Source organism: Sus scrofa, chromosome 9 (assembly GCF_054392235.1).
Source record: "Sus scrofa isolate SSC_HxYL_T2T_F1_AM1 chromosome 9, Sscrofa_HxYL_maternal_Yorkshire_Landrace_v2.0, whole genome shotgun sequence".
In the NCBI taxonomy this organism is placed as follows: Eukaryota; Metazoa; Chordata; class Mammalia; order Artiodactyla; family Suidae; genus Sus; species Sus scrofa.
The window spans coordinates 32,975,585-32,991,376 of NC_139391.1; the positions used below are offsets into that span (position 1 = coordinate 32,975,585).

General features: G+C 36.9%; 1 protein-coding gene across 8 annotated transcripts in view; it reads left to right on the top strand.

Moving 5' to 3' along the window:
- Nucleotides 1-15,792, top strand: part of YAP1 (Yes1 associated transcriptional regulator) — a 114,025-nt gene that overhangs the window by 90,374 nt on the left and 7,859 nt on the right. For 2 of the 8 annotated variants that reach the window (XM_084975826.1, XM_084975827.1), the window contains exons 5-7: nt 825-1,018; nt 3,962-4,009; nt 13,891-14,021. In XM_084975826.1, the coding sequence (XP_084831952.1) occupies nt 825-1,018; nt 3,962-4,009; nt 13,891-14,021 (373 nt within the window). The remainder of the gene's footprint in view (nt 1-824; nt 1,019-3,961; nt 4,010-13,890; nt 14,022-15,792) is intronic. The other 6 variants (XM_084975828.1, XM_021062706.2, XM_084975830.1 and 3 more) reach the window with 3 other exon arrangements.

Below are 15,792 nucleotides of genomic sequence, written 5' to 3' on the forward strand. Positions count from 1 at the left end.
AGGTTACCACAATCCTGTCCGATCAGTGTTGGGTCAGTGACAGAAATTCACTAGTATGAGAATCCAGTCCATTCCTAATTATCATATGGTGTGTTACAGATTCAACTGAAAAATACAGCCCAGCATGACTACCTGGGCAGTATTGGGGGTACAATGTTGTTGAATAAGACCAGTCTCTGCTATCCAGATCTTGCAGCCTTGTTTTATCATGAGTATGCATGGGATCAGTTTTAATGTACTTGATTTATTAGAGGTATATTTAAAGATTAATAATCTTGAACTTTATTGCTTAGGATACTTTGTCTCAGTTGCTTTGAGAGATTTATTTTTAATGTATTATATTTTATAATTAGCAATGCATTCACATTATTCAAACTTGAGAAGTTATTTTTAAAAATGTCTTTCTTGAAACCAGTCCTTTAGTCACCCAGTTCCCCAGCTCCAGAGCCAACAAATGTTAATTGTTTCTTGGCTGTCCTTCAGTTCATATTTCCAGATATGCATGTAACATATATCCCCCCCCTTTTTTTTAATGCTTTCTGTTCTGTATTCTGCTTTTAGCATAATATGTCTTAAGACTGTTCCATGTTATTGCCTGTTAAAGCTACTTCTTTCTCTTCTCTTATGGATGCCTTGCATCTTATGGTAACAACAAGGATGACTTAAATGATAATAAATTAACGTAACCATTGTACTATAGGTACATTTTTAGGTTATTTCTGGTCTACAGAAAAGGCATGTTGAATATCCCTGGTTGGTTTTGAATAACTAAATATCCTTTTCCTTTGCTAGTTTTTTAGGATAGATCTTCTATTTCATTTCAGCCATGAACCAGAGAATCAGTCAAAGCGCTCCAGTGAAACAGCCCCCACCACTGGCTCCCCAGAGCCCTCAGGGAGGAGTCATGGGTGGTGGCAGCTCCAACCAGCAGCAACAGATGCGGCTGCAACAGTTGCAGATGGAGAAGGAGAGACTGCGACTGAAGCAGCAAGAACTGCTTCGGCAGGTGAGGCCACAGGTTAGAGACCAGCCTTCCACTTTGGGGGTTTTGTTTTCCTACATGAAATGGGCATGTTTCATTTTGGCACTTATTAGTTACTGAGGAATGTTGTTTCTCTAAAACCAGAGTGGCACAGAAACATTCTGCCCAGCTCTGTCCTTGTCTTAGTTTCTTGACTGGCCTTTGGACAAGGGGGCTGTAATTTGTATCACAAAGAAAGAGATGTTTTGGCCTTTAGTCATTGGAGTCAAGCAGAAATTGAAGGAAGCAAGGGTAGTACTTTTCCTCAAATATCCAGGCATACCTCAGAGATATCACAGGTTAGTTCCAGACACAACAATAAAGCATTACAGTAAAGCAAATCACACAAATTTTTTGGTTTCCCAATGCATATGAAAGTTAATGTATATACTATATTAAATATGCTTCTAGATCACCACAATAAAGCAAATATTACAACAAAGCAAATCAGATTTTTTGGTTTCCCGGTGCATATGAAAATTAATGTATACACTACACTAAGTATGCACTAGTGTATACTTAGTGTATACCTAATGTTTACACTGTGCTATAGTTTAAGCGCAATAGCATTTGTCTTAAAAAAAAAAAAAAACCAGTGTGCATACCTCAGTTTGAAAATACTCAACTGCTAAAAAATGCTAACCATCATCTGAGCCTTCAATGAGTCATAATCTTTTTGCAATGGTAACATCAAAGACACAGATCACCATAACAAAAATAATAATGAAAAGGTTTGAAATATTGTGAGAATTACCAAAAATGTGACATAGAGGCATGAAGTGGGCAAATGCTGTTGGAAAAATGACACAGATAGACTTGCTTGATGCATGATTGCCGCAAACCTTAAAAATGTGTTTAAAAAAGAAGTGCATTGTCTGCAAAGTGCAGTAAAATGAGGTATGTCTATACATAGAATAGTAAATTGCTATATATCTAAGGATTTCACTAAAGGGAAACCTTTGAGACATCACTTGGAGAAACCTCTGTTACTTTAAATGAATTATTTGTCCAAGGGAATACACCAGTATGATATTTCTCAAATATGTTTTAGTATTGCTTAATATAAGATGTTTTATTTAAACATAATACCGGCTATCCCAAGTTTAAAAGATTCCAAAGTACCTTAAAATTACCTGCTTATGGATGTTATTTCATGTCGGGAACAGTAGGTGCTACCATTAGAGAGTCGGAAACCCTTTATGACCATTTCTATCAGTTTTCTTTCATAAATACTGTTGGTCATTAAGTTCCATGAGAATATATAATCCCTCATCTCAAAATGAATGTTTATCTTATTTCATAATAATAAAATCTAAGTTCAGATATTGGGGGTGTGATCTTAACAGAGCAGTGTATTAAATGTTATATATATGTAAATATTTTGGATAATAAAAACATAGTGTGATTTTGAAAGTGTGCAAAAGGAGGAAGGTACAGTGAAAATAATATCTCCTTTTCCAGTTCTCTAGTTCTCTTTTCTGGATATAAATAGCTATCAATTTCTTATATTTTTTTTTCCAGAAAAATTCTCTCTGTTAGAAATCATGAAATTCATGTATCTATACTATTTGTCCCTAGCTAAATCATAGGATACTAAGGGTAGGCATTAAAAATACCGTTATACTCTACATTTCTGTTGCTAGGATGTAGATATTTGAACAGGTACTTTTTTAACACAAGGGTTATTTTTTAATATTGTTTCTTGAGTGTTAACGGAAATACAAGAACTTGATAACAGTCATTGAACTCTGATTTGGAATTTGAAGAACTGGTCCCTAAGAATTAAACTAAGCCATGGAATCCCATAGAGCCACACCTCTTAATTGTTTGTGCTATCAGTAACCTGTCAGTGTAATTCTAGTGTGATAGGCACCGAAAGTGAGTGCGAGAAATGATGCCAGCATAACATGTCAAGAAGTGGTCTTGAAAGAAATATTTTTTTCATCTGCCTTTAAGAAGGTAGAGACAGGAAACACATTAACACCGTTTGCTGTATCTCTAACTTTTTAATAAATGACTGTAAAGGAAATATATTTTTCATTTAAATAAAACTTTATCATTGAAGCAGGGTAGCACCATCAAGAATATAATTACATAGCTATTAGAAGAAATAAAGCAATTAAAGGGTATGTTTTACACAGTCTGTTTTTCTTGCTTGCTTTTCATTTTGTTGTTACTGAGTACTCGATGGTGTAAATAAATGTAATTTGACATATGAATTGAAGACTTTCAAAACCAAAAAACCTTATTAACAAACATTAAGTCTAGGAATGGCCATCTGTCATTTTGTTGTTGCCATTGCTCAGCCTCTCCCCACCCAGTGGGCAAAATGCTGCTACTTATAAAACTCTTCATTCCAAAGAATTTTTCTAAGTCTTATTCTCACTCTTACTCTGGGTGATGGGTCCTGAACGGAATAGCTTCCTTTAAGGTTAACTTCTTTGTTTCTTCCTTACTACCTATTGTGTTGCCTTTTCCTTTGTTGAAGTGACAGACCTGCTTTATTCTTATACTAATGGTCTATTTTTTAGGATTTTTGTTTTTGTTTTTGTTCTTTAGCAATCAGTATACATTCTTAGTCTTTTGGCTTCCTGTGAACTTCTTCCATTGACAGTTTCTCTTATCACTGAAACATCCAATTATATTTTTCCTGCCTCATCTCATACCCAGAAGTAAAGAACCTACCTGACTAGTATCAGGTTTTATTTGAATCCTGATACCTAAAGTCTTACTGTCCTATCCTCAGTGCTGTGCAAAACTTCTCAGGTCTCCGTTTGTTGTGTGGTGACTGTTGGCGCTTGTCTTCCTCAGTCTGCTTCTTGGGCTAGCTTGGGAATTCTGTGCTATGGTGATATGTCTGGATACAATTTGTAACTCAGCCTACACAGCCAAACTATGTGGCTTAAAATAATTTTTATCCATCTTATTTTTCACTCTTAGGCAATGCGGAATATCAATCCCAGCACAGCAAATTCTCCAAAATGTCAGGTAGGCTCTTGTCTGATGTTTTAGTATTGAAAACAGATATTAAATTAGGAAAGAGAAAAATTGTGCTCCAGTGGCCTGTCCTCACTGAAGATTAGGCCAGAGTGACTTTGAGCCATCTTTCTGCCAAGCTACTTAGGTTAACATTTCTGTTCCTGGAAAGTTTACCCTATCTGCTCCCTCCCCTGCTTCTCCCAGAGAGCTTCCGGTATTCACTTTGAATCTGTGGAGGTCCTTTTTTATTCCACATTTGAGATTATTGTGTACATCCTATCAGCTTTGAAGTGTGCCTGATTTTTATTTGCATAGCCTAAAATAGTCCTTACAGTGATTTCTGGAAACTTATAATTCAAACAATAGCAAAGGTAGCATAGATTATTTACTTGAGTAGGCTACTTTAGGAAATCTTATTAAGAGTTAGAATGATAACTACTAGGAAAAGAAAGTTCTTTCTGGTGAACATTCCAAAGAAAGAATATCAAAATTATCAGAAGAGAAAAGGATCTATCTGAATACTGTCCCAGGTTTCTTTGTTGGCTTTTATCAGTATTTCTCCCTGATGAATCCAGGGAACACTGATTGCAAAGGTATCGTATTTAGATGGAAAGATTATGGCCATTTTTTCCTTCTATAACACAGGCAGTTTCTTCTAACTCGTGGCAGGAATCTCATCCTTGAAACCAAAGAGATTCTCTGTGTTCAAGATTCACAGATTTGAAGCAATTCAAAGCTAGGGGATTATTGCACCCTTCTCAGGTGGGCAGAGCAGCCATGAAACACGTAGTACTCTATGTAGGTCTCCGCAGTAGGGCAGCAAGTGCATTCTCTTAGAATCAGCCGTGGAAGTGGGAATTGGCAGAACTCCTCTCATTTTGGATGCTGTTAACTTGTCCATTGGAGCACCAGATAGAATCCTCATAGAGACCAGTTAACTTTGTGAGAGGAAAAGCTCTCTTTATCTGTCTCATAAATAATCTCCCTAATCAAGAAATCAAGTACGGGAGTAACTCATGAAAGTCATCTTGCTGAAGCAGAGCACAGACGTTCTTTTTTGTCTTTTTGGACCTGCGCTCACGGCATAGGGGGTCAAATTTGAGCTGTAGCCGCTGGCCTACGCCACAGCCACAGCAGTGCCTGATCCTTAACCCACTGAGTGAGACCAGGAATCAAACCTGCATCCTCATGGATACTAGTCATGTTCATTGACCACTGAGCCATGATGGGGAACTTCAGACATTCTTATGGTGAGGGCCACAAATACCACACTTGACTGGGAAGAACACTGTAGTATTGGATCTTATAAAATGAAGATGTCTTCCCTTGCCTTTTTCTCTAAAGTGTTCCTTTTATTTGTGATAAATAAAGTGGAAACTAACATAAGAATAGAAATTAACTCAAATGAGTTTCAGGATCAAGCAAAAAGTTCTCCATGCTCAAAGTGTTTTGAAATTGTTTCCTTTTTACCCTGAGATCTTAAACTTTAAATCTGAAAAATAAATACCCCCAGGTCTATATTTCATATATCAGTGTAAGTGCAAATAGTTTTTCTCATTAATATTATCATCAGGAATTTTTAGATAAATTTTTTTTTTTTTTTTTTTTTTGCCTTTTTCTAAGGCTATACCCGCAGCATATGGAGGTTCCCAGGCTCGGGGTCTAATGGGAGTTGTAGCCACCGGCCTACGCCAGAGCCCCAGCAACGCCAGATCAGAGCCGAGTCTGCGATCTGCAACACAGCTCACGGCAACACTGGATCCTTAACCCGCTGAGTGAGGCAAGGGATCGAACCCGCAACCTCATGCTTCCTAGGCGGATTCGTTAACCACTAAGCCATGACGGGAACTCCCTAGATACTTCTTTTAATAGTAAAGCTTTAGAAAAAGTAAGGCTTAATAAATTAAATTTTATTATATTTGTATGGTATTAAAACTAGAGTTAATTCCTTAATTCCTTAGATTTGTCTAAGCCATAGCAGGAAACCAGAAATAGATTTTATAAAGGGTTTTATAAAATCAACTTTGTATATGTGGACAATAAAATACTGACTTGTTATATGAGTTTTGATTGTCATTGTATTGACCTGACGCAATTGTGAAAATGTATGAAATTCTAGTATAGGTCTAAGTTTGGAGTTGCTCAAATCCATGAAATCCGGTGGTGTCTGTATTGAGCACACATTTGTTTTTCTCATCTTATATATTTTCTAGGTGATCTTGAGGTAGATGTCAGGAAAAATTTCACAAAGAAGGGGTCATATCTTAAGCGAAAATGGCTTTAAATAAGGTTACTAAGATATTCAAGAAAGCCAGAAAGTGCTTTCCAGTCTCAAAGAACAGTTTGAAGAGAAAGGAGTGGATCCATTCAGTATTTGAGTGCCAGGCAGTCTTGTTCAAAGTTGTGCAAGTTTGGGGGGTTTAGTTTGTTTGTTTTCTACTTTTCCAATAGAAATTAGTACATATGAGTTAATAAACCATGTGAAATCTGTGACATTATTTTTATAATTATATACTCCCATTTGCTGTGAGCTATTGGAAGGTAACAAACTTGTAAATGTTTACAGGTTTCTTGTTTCAAAAGCTGTCTTTAAGTACTTCTTATTAGGATTAACAAAACATGTCTACATTACAGAATTCTCTGGCGTGTAAACCAGTGTCATTACGGGTGACGTTAATGCAAAATTCTGAAAAATTAAGGCAGCTTTAAAGGCATAAGCATACTCTTAGTTAAAAATGGGAAATTATTACCTTTATTTGTTAGGATTTATTTGCAGAATTTTGGGAAAAAACTTATAGAGCTTTTAATTTTGAAATTTCACTTGATTATTCACTGTTTTATACTTCTAAAGCATCAATTGCTATTCTTGGGGGGGGGAAACTTTTTAAACTATAAACACCATCCTTGCTCCATGAGATTGAACATTGCATGTACTGCTCAATTTTCTAAGTGTATCTCTTTCTAACACATGGATTTCTCCTTTATGACTGTAGAGAGAGAATGGGTTAGGAGTGCATCCCAGCTTCTGTTTCAGAGTCTTTTGAAACTAACACTTTGAGGAAAGATAGTTCCCCCTGAGTATGAATGTTTTTACCTTCTTATATGCTTAAGATTGTGGTTCCCAATGCCTGTGGTTTCCGGATACCTGTGAGATCAGCCGAAACTCTGCAGCCTAGCTCATTCATGGTCTGTGGTCAGTAGCTTTCTTCCTCTCCCCATTCTGGTCAAGTCAGTTACCTTTCTTCAGCCAAGTGTACTCTTCTGTCTCATTGCTATGGTTCCTTTCTTGAGCTTTGCTCCATAATGAGTACCTGACTTTTCCCCTTTCCGCTTAGTGATTAAGATTCTCCATTCCCTTCATAAGGCCTAGGTCCAAACTCATCCCCAAGTGCCCTCATCAGAATTCTTGAAACTACCCAAAAATTGAAACAAGACTGCTATGTATAGATATCTTTATTTCTGAGCAAATGATTGCTATAATCGTCATAGAAATTATGGCTATAAATATTTTGCAACTAGTAAATCTTGTGTAGTTGCCATTCCTTCTGGGTAGTAATAAATACACACCAGGTTCAGTTACTGGTTCAATGAGGGATAAAAAAACACACAGTGTTCATGTTGAGGGTATTGTACTACACTGTTAGCCCAAAATGATGAAGAGATTCAGATGTGTCCATAGTTTTAGTCAAATAGAGCAAAATAATACCCCTATTCAGAGCCATGTGAAAATAATTGCCACAAATTTTGTTTCTGTATTTAGTAATAACAAAGGTTTGGCTTTATTCCCTCCAGACTGTCTTTTATGTTACCATATGCTACAAAAGCTATTTTAGAATCCATTTAACACCTTTTCCAAGATTCTCTCTCTTCTTTTTGAAGTCCTAGTATTGAATAAATCATAGATTCAGTTACATGTTTTCCCATGAATGTTTTGTTTTATTTTTTTATTTTAGTTTAAATTTGTTGAAATATAGTTTTATTTTTAATGGACATTTTGAAAACTTTGTATGAAAGGGGAGGAGTTTTGACTTCACACCCTGCATGCTCTAATAGATTATCTCATTTGTTTTATTCATTAAGGTCATGATAATTTGAACAGTGCTATATATATTATATATATTTGACACCATAATTACATAACACAAATTACAACAGAACAATGTAAATCAACTGCAATAGAAAAAATAAAAACCTTAAGGAAGAAGAAGAAGAGAAGAGAAGAAAAATGGGGGGGGGGGGGATTACAAAAGACCTAACTCTAGAGATCTGTCAGAGGTGCTGAATCTCAGGATAATGCTGGGAACACCAAATTGCATATCCATTTTGGATATCACTTTTCAGAGTTTAGGACTGTCATATAGTTTGGGGATATCATAGCTATCCATGGACACACATTTTTTAGTCAAGAAAGTTCTAAAGTTAAATACTTTGGCGAATAGCACAAATAATTAAAAAACAAAAAGGAGTTCCCATTGTGGCTCGGTGGGTTAAGAACCCGACTAGTATCCATGAGGATGCAGGTTTGATCCCTGGCCTTGCTCAGTTTGTTAAGGATCTGATTTGCCACAAACAGTGGTGTAGGTCGCAGACGCAGCTTGGATCCAGCATGGCTGGTGCTGTGGCATAGGCCAGCAGCTGCAGCTCTGATTCCACCCTTAGCCTGGGAATTTCCATATGCTGCAGGTGCCACCATTAAAAAAAAAAAAAAAATTAAGAAAAATATTTAAAAAATCATTCTAAACACTGGCTAATGTTTTAATAACTTCCAATGTAATGAAATATTCTGTGACCGTTTACAGCTATCTTAGAAAATAGGCTATGGCAAAACCTATCTGTAACAGTTGGGGAGAAATAGCTTCCCCCCCCCCATTTTTAGAATTATTGACATAAAGTGCTATCACTGAGAGAAACTGTTTAAAAGATGCATATTTTTAGAGTTGTTCTCCATTTCTAAACTTGGATTTCTAGTTCACTAAACTACCTACTGTAAGGGAATTGATTGGGTTGAGGAGGGTAGACCTTCACTTGTGTGCTATATATTCAGAAATGCTGCACTTTTCCATAATATTTGCTAAAGATAAAATTGTTTTAAGAAAGTAAACATTAATTTTATGGACTTCTCTATCGGTAGAATCATACTTAGTCACCTGGCGTGATTATTTTGAGAGTCATTCACGTTGTACATAGTTCATTCTTTTTATTGCCAACTGGTATTCTATCATACAAATAAATATACTACAATTATTAAATCTGTTCACCTGTTGATGGACATTTTGGCTTGTGTCTAAATTTTGACTTTGTGTGGACATATGCTTCCATTTCTCTTGGATACTCTTAAGAATTTAATAACCTAAAAAAGTTCCAAATGTTTCCAGACTACTAACTTCTAGTGCCTTACTCCTTATATTTCTCAATGATAAGAACCAAAGCATTGATTTTATATGAGGCCAAAATACTTTACTACCAGATACGTATTATCTTAAATTATCTTTTTTTACCCTATGGGAAATGATACTGCTGTTTAAATAAGAAGAGGGAAATATAAAAAGGATCAATGGCTCATGGCTGGTTCCTGAGTCCATAAAAGTCCCCTGTATGAAACAGGCAAATCATGGTTTCCTTTCTAAACTGTCCTGGAAAGTTCCCTCCAGACCAAGCTGAGACCATCAGTTTTACTTATAGTGGAGATAGCTCTGACTGCATATGTGTCCCAGATTAGCTAAGATTTACAAGCTCAATGGGAAAAGCCACCACATTTTTGTATTATTACAGAAGAAAATGAGCTAAAAATACTTGCTTCCTTCAGAAAAAGTTAAATTCTCTTAAAGAACTCTTTGACCTTTGAAATACAGCAGCATGATTAAATTTTGGCTGAATTTCCTATAACTTGCTTACTTCTCCATTTTTGAAAGTCTGTCAGACTATTCATTCTGACTACCTTTGGGAAAAGAGAAGCTTAACGAATTTGTATTTTTAGCTCAGTATTCTAATTTTAGGCATTTGTTCAGGGTAAAAAAACTCCTTGGAAATAGACATAACTTTCAACATGAAATATTTCAACTGAAATCCGTCTTTGTAGACAGTCCAATTATGTCCCAAGGCTAATTTTTGAAACAACTCTGCCAGATTTATAAAGTTACAAAATGTTCACGTTCATCCAAAATGTGTTTTGATAAAATTACTTTATTACAATAGAATGGGTTTATTCTACATAGGTATGTATAGCTATATATAGGCATTATTTTTAAATATATATGAGAAAGTTTATGTGCTATTTTTATTTAAAAATTCAGATTATGTAATTTCCATATTTATCCATTATTAAAATAATTATTTTTCTCTAAAGTCACTAGCAAAAGGTATGTACATTTCTGAAATAAATTTTCAATATTTCACTTCTGAAATTACTAATTTTTATGCAGTATATTCACATTCACATTTACAATCCTTGGCTCAGAATACAAGGAATTATAAAAGTTACTCACATTGAAAACCCATGATTTAACTATTCCTCTCTGGCAGCAGGACAGCTTAGGAAGGAACTCTCTCAGTTAGCTCTGACTCCAAAAAATAAAAAAAATAAATAAAAAATTAATGATTCGGGGAGAGGGATGCCAATTCAACTTCAATTACTTAAAGCAATGTTGTCTTTAGAAAATCCTGAACTATGTAAGAATGTGCCCATTTTTGGATAATATGTGTAAGTTGTTGCATATCACTTATATATCAGTAAAACTTCTAAAATTACATAAGGCATCTAATTAACATTGGATGGTTGGTTTTCGGATTTTTGTTTTTCTTCCAACTAGAAGTTTCAGAACTGAGCTAAATATTCATACCTGGTATGTGGGTTCTGTAATGTATGTGTATATCATTTGTATCATTGGCCTTATCACATTACATATGTTTTCATACCTGATTCTTCACTATTTGATTGATAATGCTAATACCATCCTGCCACCACCAGCAGTAAATAAAGTGGCTTTTTTTCCCCCTTGATCCTTTCAGTTCGGTTAAGCAAATCCCTCGGTTAGTTACTCTTTACTTGTGGCTCAAATGTGGATTTTATGAGAAGTATATTTCCATAGCCCGTCAGGGGGTTGGCTGTCTTCTTAAACAACTTGGAATGATTTGCTGCCCTTTTTTTTTTCTCTTCCTTTTTTGGTGCTGTACTCATGTCATGTAGAAGTTCCCAGGCCAGGGATGGAACCTGAGCCACAGCAGTAGCAATGCCTGGATTCTTAACCTCCTGAGCCACCAGGGAACTCCTGGTTTGCCTTCTTATTCACATTCCTAAATTACCTTTGTTCATAAATATGGATAGTTGGTTCAATAAATAATAAGAAAGAAAAGTGTTCTAGTCAAGAGAAGTGTATGGAAAGACGTGGTGCCAAGAGAGAACATGTCAGATTACAGACCTGCAGTGAATGCACCGTCACTGTTTGAAAGTCACTTCTCACTTTGTAAGATGAAAGTGCAGGGCATCAAAGACAGAAGATACAGAGAAAACGAGCAAAATGGATCCCCAGAAGCTACTAGGAGTGTGGGTTGGCCTAGAACAGGAGGAGGAGGGAGGAAACCCATTTTCTGAGATTGGAAAGAAAAGTAAAGGTGAGTATGAATGAAGATGGCTTTGGGGGAACAGAAAGGGATGGTAGGAGGATCCAGAAAACTACAGATTGTGTTTGAATGAGAGAGAGATGGAAGAGGGCTTGAGTGATGGGGGCTTGAAAGAATGCCAGATCTGTAGTAATAACCATGAGAATGTGACCAAGAACACCCTGCCCCCCCCCAAAAAAAACCCCAAAAATAAAAAAATTAAAACAATGAGTGGTACTGAGGGCCCAGCCAAGGCCAAAGACTATTAATTTGTAAGTCTGGATAGTTGTATGATTTTTCTGTAGCATTTCTTAGCAGTCTCAGTATAGAAATGAAGCAAGCATATTTTTAGTATTGATTCATGGCTGGAATTTTCTGTGTTGAAATAAAATTATGTGAGTTTTCTGCTGGCTGAGTGGTTAAGGATTCAAATGTTGTCACTGCTGTGGCTGGGATTCAATCCCTGGCCAGGAACTTTTGCAGGCCATGGGCATGGCCAAAAAAAGAAAGAAAATTGTGCATATCAGCAATCTGAAAGGTACTCATGTATGTTTAAAATGATCAGCCCTGAATTCAAGCTTGTAGGGACGGAGAGCCAATAGGCTGGAATAGTAGGAGGTAGAAGGAACTGAAAGAAAAGAAAAAATACAGTCCCAGAAAGTAGAATTGAGTACCTGTGAGATTTCTGGGGATCGTATTTCTAAACCAACTCCAGGGTATGAACGAAGGAGTGACTGATTGCAATGCAATGGTGAAGTGGTCCGTATCCTTGCAGTTTAGAAATCTGGAATTTCAGTGGTAGATTCCTGTATAGATTTTTGTGCATGGGTTTTGACCGTTCCCGAGTAGTGGATGAGGTTGCCACGAAGTAAAACACTGATCATTGTCCCAAATGTGAGTGAAGATTGTAGAGGTTGGTTTGGTTTTGAACAGCAGGGTCTTGGCTGTAAAAGTGGGTAATTGAGGTGGGGGGGGGGGCGATGATTGGAATCCGGAAGGTCAAGGAGCTGTCATGTTGAGCGAATCGTCTACCTAATGTATAAATACTAAGATACATTAGTGTGTCTTAAAACGCATATAATATTGAAATAGTAATGAGCATAAATGGTATTTTAAGATATTTGTAACAACTACAGCATGAAAAATCAAAGGTACAGTAAATACTAGTTTGTTGTCTATGTTCATAACTGAAGAAAATGCTAAATTTCAGTTAGAGGTTAGTGAAATAAAGATGTAATGTTTTTCTCCATCCAAGTTCACAGACCCTCTCCATTCTGTCATGATCATCTGCTTAAGAAATCCACTTAAGTAGATCCAGAAGGGTAAAGCTGAGTAAAAAGAAGTGCTTGGTGCATAGTCTAGAGGTGGTGGTTGCAGAGCGCAGAGAATACGTCCTCTGCCTCTGGGCGCAGGGGTGACCGTGGGAGAGAGGGTCCTAGAGGTGGTGGCTGTGTGCCGCAGTGAATAGGCTTGGCTCAGGAAGGCTGCAGGGCATGGGGCAGTGTCCTCTGTGATCCTCAGGGAAGGTAACAGTGAATGGATGAAAAGGTGAGAAAAAGGACAGGGTAGTAATGAAAGGTGTAGGGGTTGGCCAGAGTGAGGTGAACTAGCCTTGAAGCCCCAGGCGGATAGAAAGTCAAGGCCTGGAGCATTGGGAAGCATGTTGAGACAGGCCTTCTGGAACCATCAGAGTAGTTAGTAATGGCCCATAGCTTTTGCTTAGTTTCCAGGTAGAATCCTGCTTAGAAATTGCTGGATACCCCTGAAGATAGCTCAAGATAGAAAAACCTGAAGGCAAAATGAGTCACTCAATAGTGAAGTGTAAAGCAGTCAATGCAGGGGGGCAGGAGGGGATATTGCTGTCTTGGTAAATCATCAAGTTTTGTTCTTCTGACTTTATTTTTATTACTGGTGCCAAACACACAAAACCATATAAGGGTTGGTGAGTAAAAATAAACTTTAAGAAAAATTATTTTTTTAAAGACCAGACTTGTCATCCTGTCCCAAAGAAGAGACTTAGGAGTGGGTGCCAGAATAAGGAAAATTATGAAAGGGGACTAAGCAGTTAAGTAAATATGTTTTGGGGTTAATAAAACTAGATAAACTTTCAGTTTATATAATGTTCAGTCACTTGAAGTGAATAGAAGAACTCGGTCTTTCTGCCTGGAAAACTCATTAATTTTTAGATGTTAATGCTTCAGCTTTCTATGTACATGGTTATTACTTTAAACCTAACAATAAGTTTGTTAACTTGTAGATTGATTCTATTTGTTTGTTTCGATTTCTTCTAGGAATTAGCTCTCCGTAGCCAATTACCAACACTGGAGCAGGATGGCGGGACTCAAAATCCAGTTTCTTCTCCTGGGATGTCTCAGGAATTAAGAACAATGACGACCAATAGCTCAGATCCCTTTCTTAACAGGTTAGTGAGAGTTGCTACTGGCCAACATCTGAAAAAGATTATAGCTTTAAAATGATTCTCCTTAGTACTTGTAATGAGCTGGTTGAACATTTGTGTGGGCCAAGAACCATAGCTGTAAATGAATCTCTCCATAAATGGCTAGTACAATAAAACTCGAGGATGAAAAGACGGCTCCTGTGAGAGGAAATGAGCTGTTCAGACTTGTAGAGGGGATGCTTATTCAAAGTCACGTGTTTGCTTGTGCCTATACTGTTGACTAACAGTTACGTACAGAATCATGAAGGAACATGTGAATGCCTTTCTATGAAAGCAGATGAACTGCATCTTAAACCTACTTAGGTTTAGCCTTGTAAGGATCATTGGAAGGACTTTTCCACACAGAAATGTTCAACCTGAGAGGGAGAACTGTAAGGCCTCATGTTCTGAAAAGGGCTGTAGTTCAAGGAGACAGAGGTAAGGTTGTGTCTCTTTCAAAAATGCATTACTATTAAAGAGTATTTGAAAATAACAGTTTATTTTAACAGATGCCTTTTAGTGAGTTACCACAAATCTTGGGTTTCAGGCACATTGCAAAGATGTTATTATGTGAGTGCTATGTTAAAAGCTGCATGCTGAGACAGATCATAGTCTTTGCCTAGAAAGCCATTTAAAATTAAGATTTGACTACAGTTCTTTTCTTCTAGGCTATAATATATTTATTGAGTTTCAGTTTTTGAAAATATGGAAAGAATGCTTTCTCATTTTTGTGCTTTTGATTTTTTAACCAACTTTGAACAGTGTACTTTTTAAAATGTTTAAAGGTAATTTTTGTATAGAAAGGATATTTGCTGCTCTTTTATTAATTCTCACCAATTAAATTGAAAGTGTCCTGATCCTTAAAAAAAAAAAAAAAAAAACCAAAATATCTTGTTGTACCAAAATATTTAGTACAATAAAATTTCTCATTGTTTGCCCGGTCTTAAGACCTAGTGCTTGTGTCCTAATTGATAGCTTTGGTTTTGAAGGCCATCTAAAATGTGTTTTAAGTTTGTATTTATTCTTTTGGTACATGCAGTTTAAAGTTCTGCCAAAAATTGAGTGTATTGGAGTTCCCATCATGACTTAGTGGAAACAAATCCGACTAGGAACCATGAGGTTGCGGGTTCGGTCCCTGCCCTTGCTCAGTGGGTTAAGGATCCGGTGTTGCAGTGAGTTGTGGTGTAGGTCACAGATACAGCTCGGATCTGGTGTGGCTGTGGCTGAGGCGTAGACTGGCAGCTGTAGCTCTGATTAGACCCCTAGCCTGGGAACCTCCATAGGCTGTGAGGGTGGCCTTAAAAAGCAAAAAAAAAAAAAAAAAAAACGAGTATATTTATATAAGATTTTAGTTCTGAGCTTAAACTGAAGTTAATTGGGAAAGGGCACAGCCACAGAACTTTTGCTTTTTTCACAGGGGAAATTTCAGATCAGTACAATTCCAGTACTCAACTCATTTAAGGCCTGCATTGATCCAGGGATAAAATTAGACCATTTAGAAAAATGGATAGGTTGTATATCCTCCTAATAGGTATTTGTGCAGATTCTTTTTTTTTTTTTTGGTAAGGGAGTTCCTATTGTGGCACAGCAGAAATGAATCCTACTAGTATCCATGAGGATGCAGGTTCGATCCCTGGCCTCACTCAGGGGGTCAGGAATTGGTGTTGCTGTGAGCTGTAGTATAGGCCTGCAGCTGCAGCACCAGTTCCACCCTTAGCCTGGGAACTTGCATATGCCACCAGAGTGGCCCTAAAAA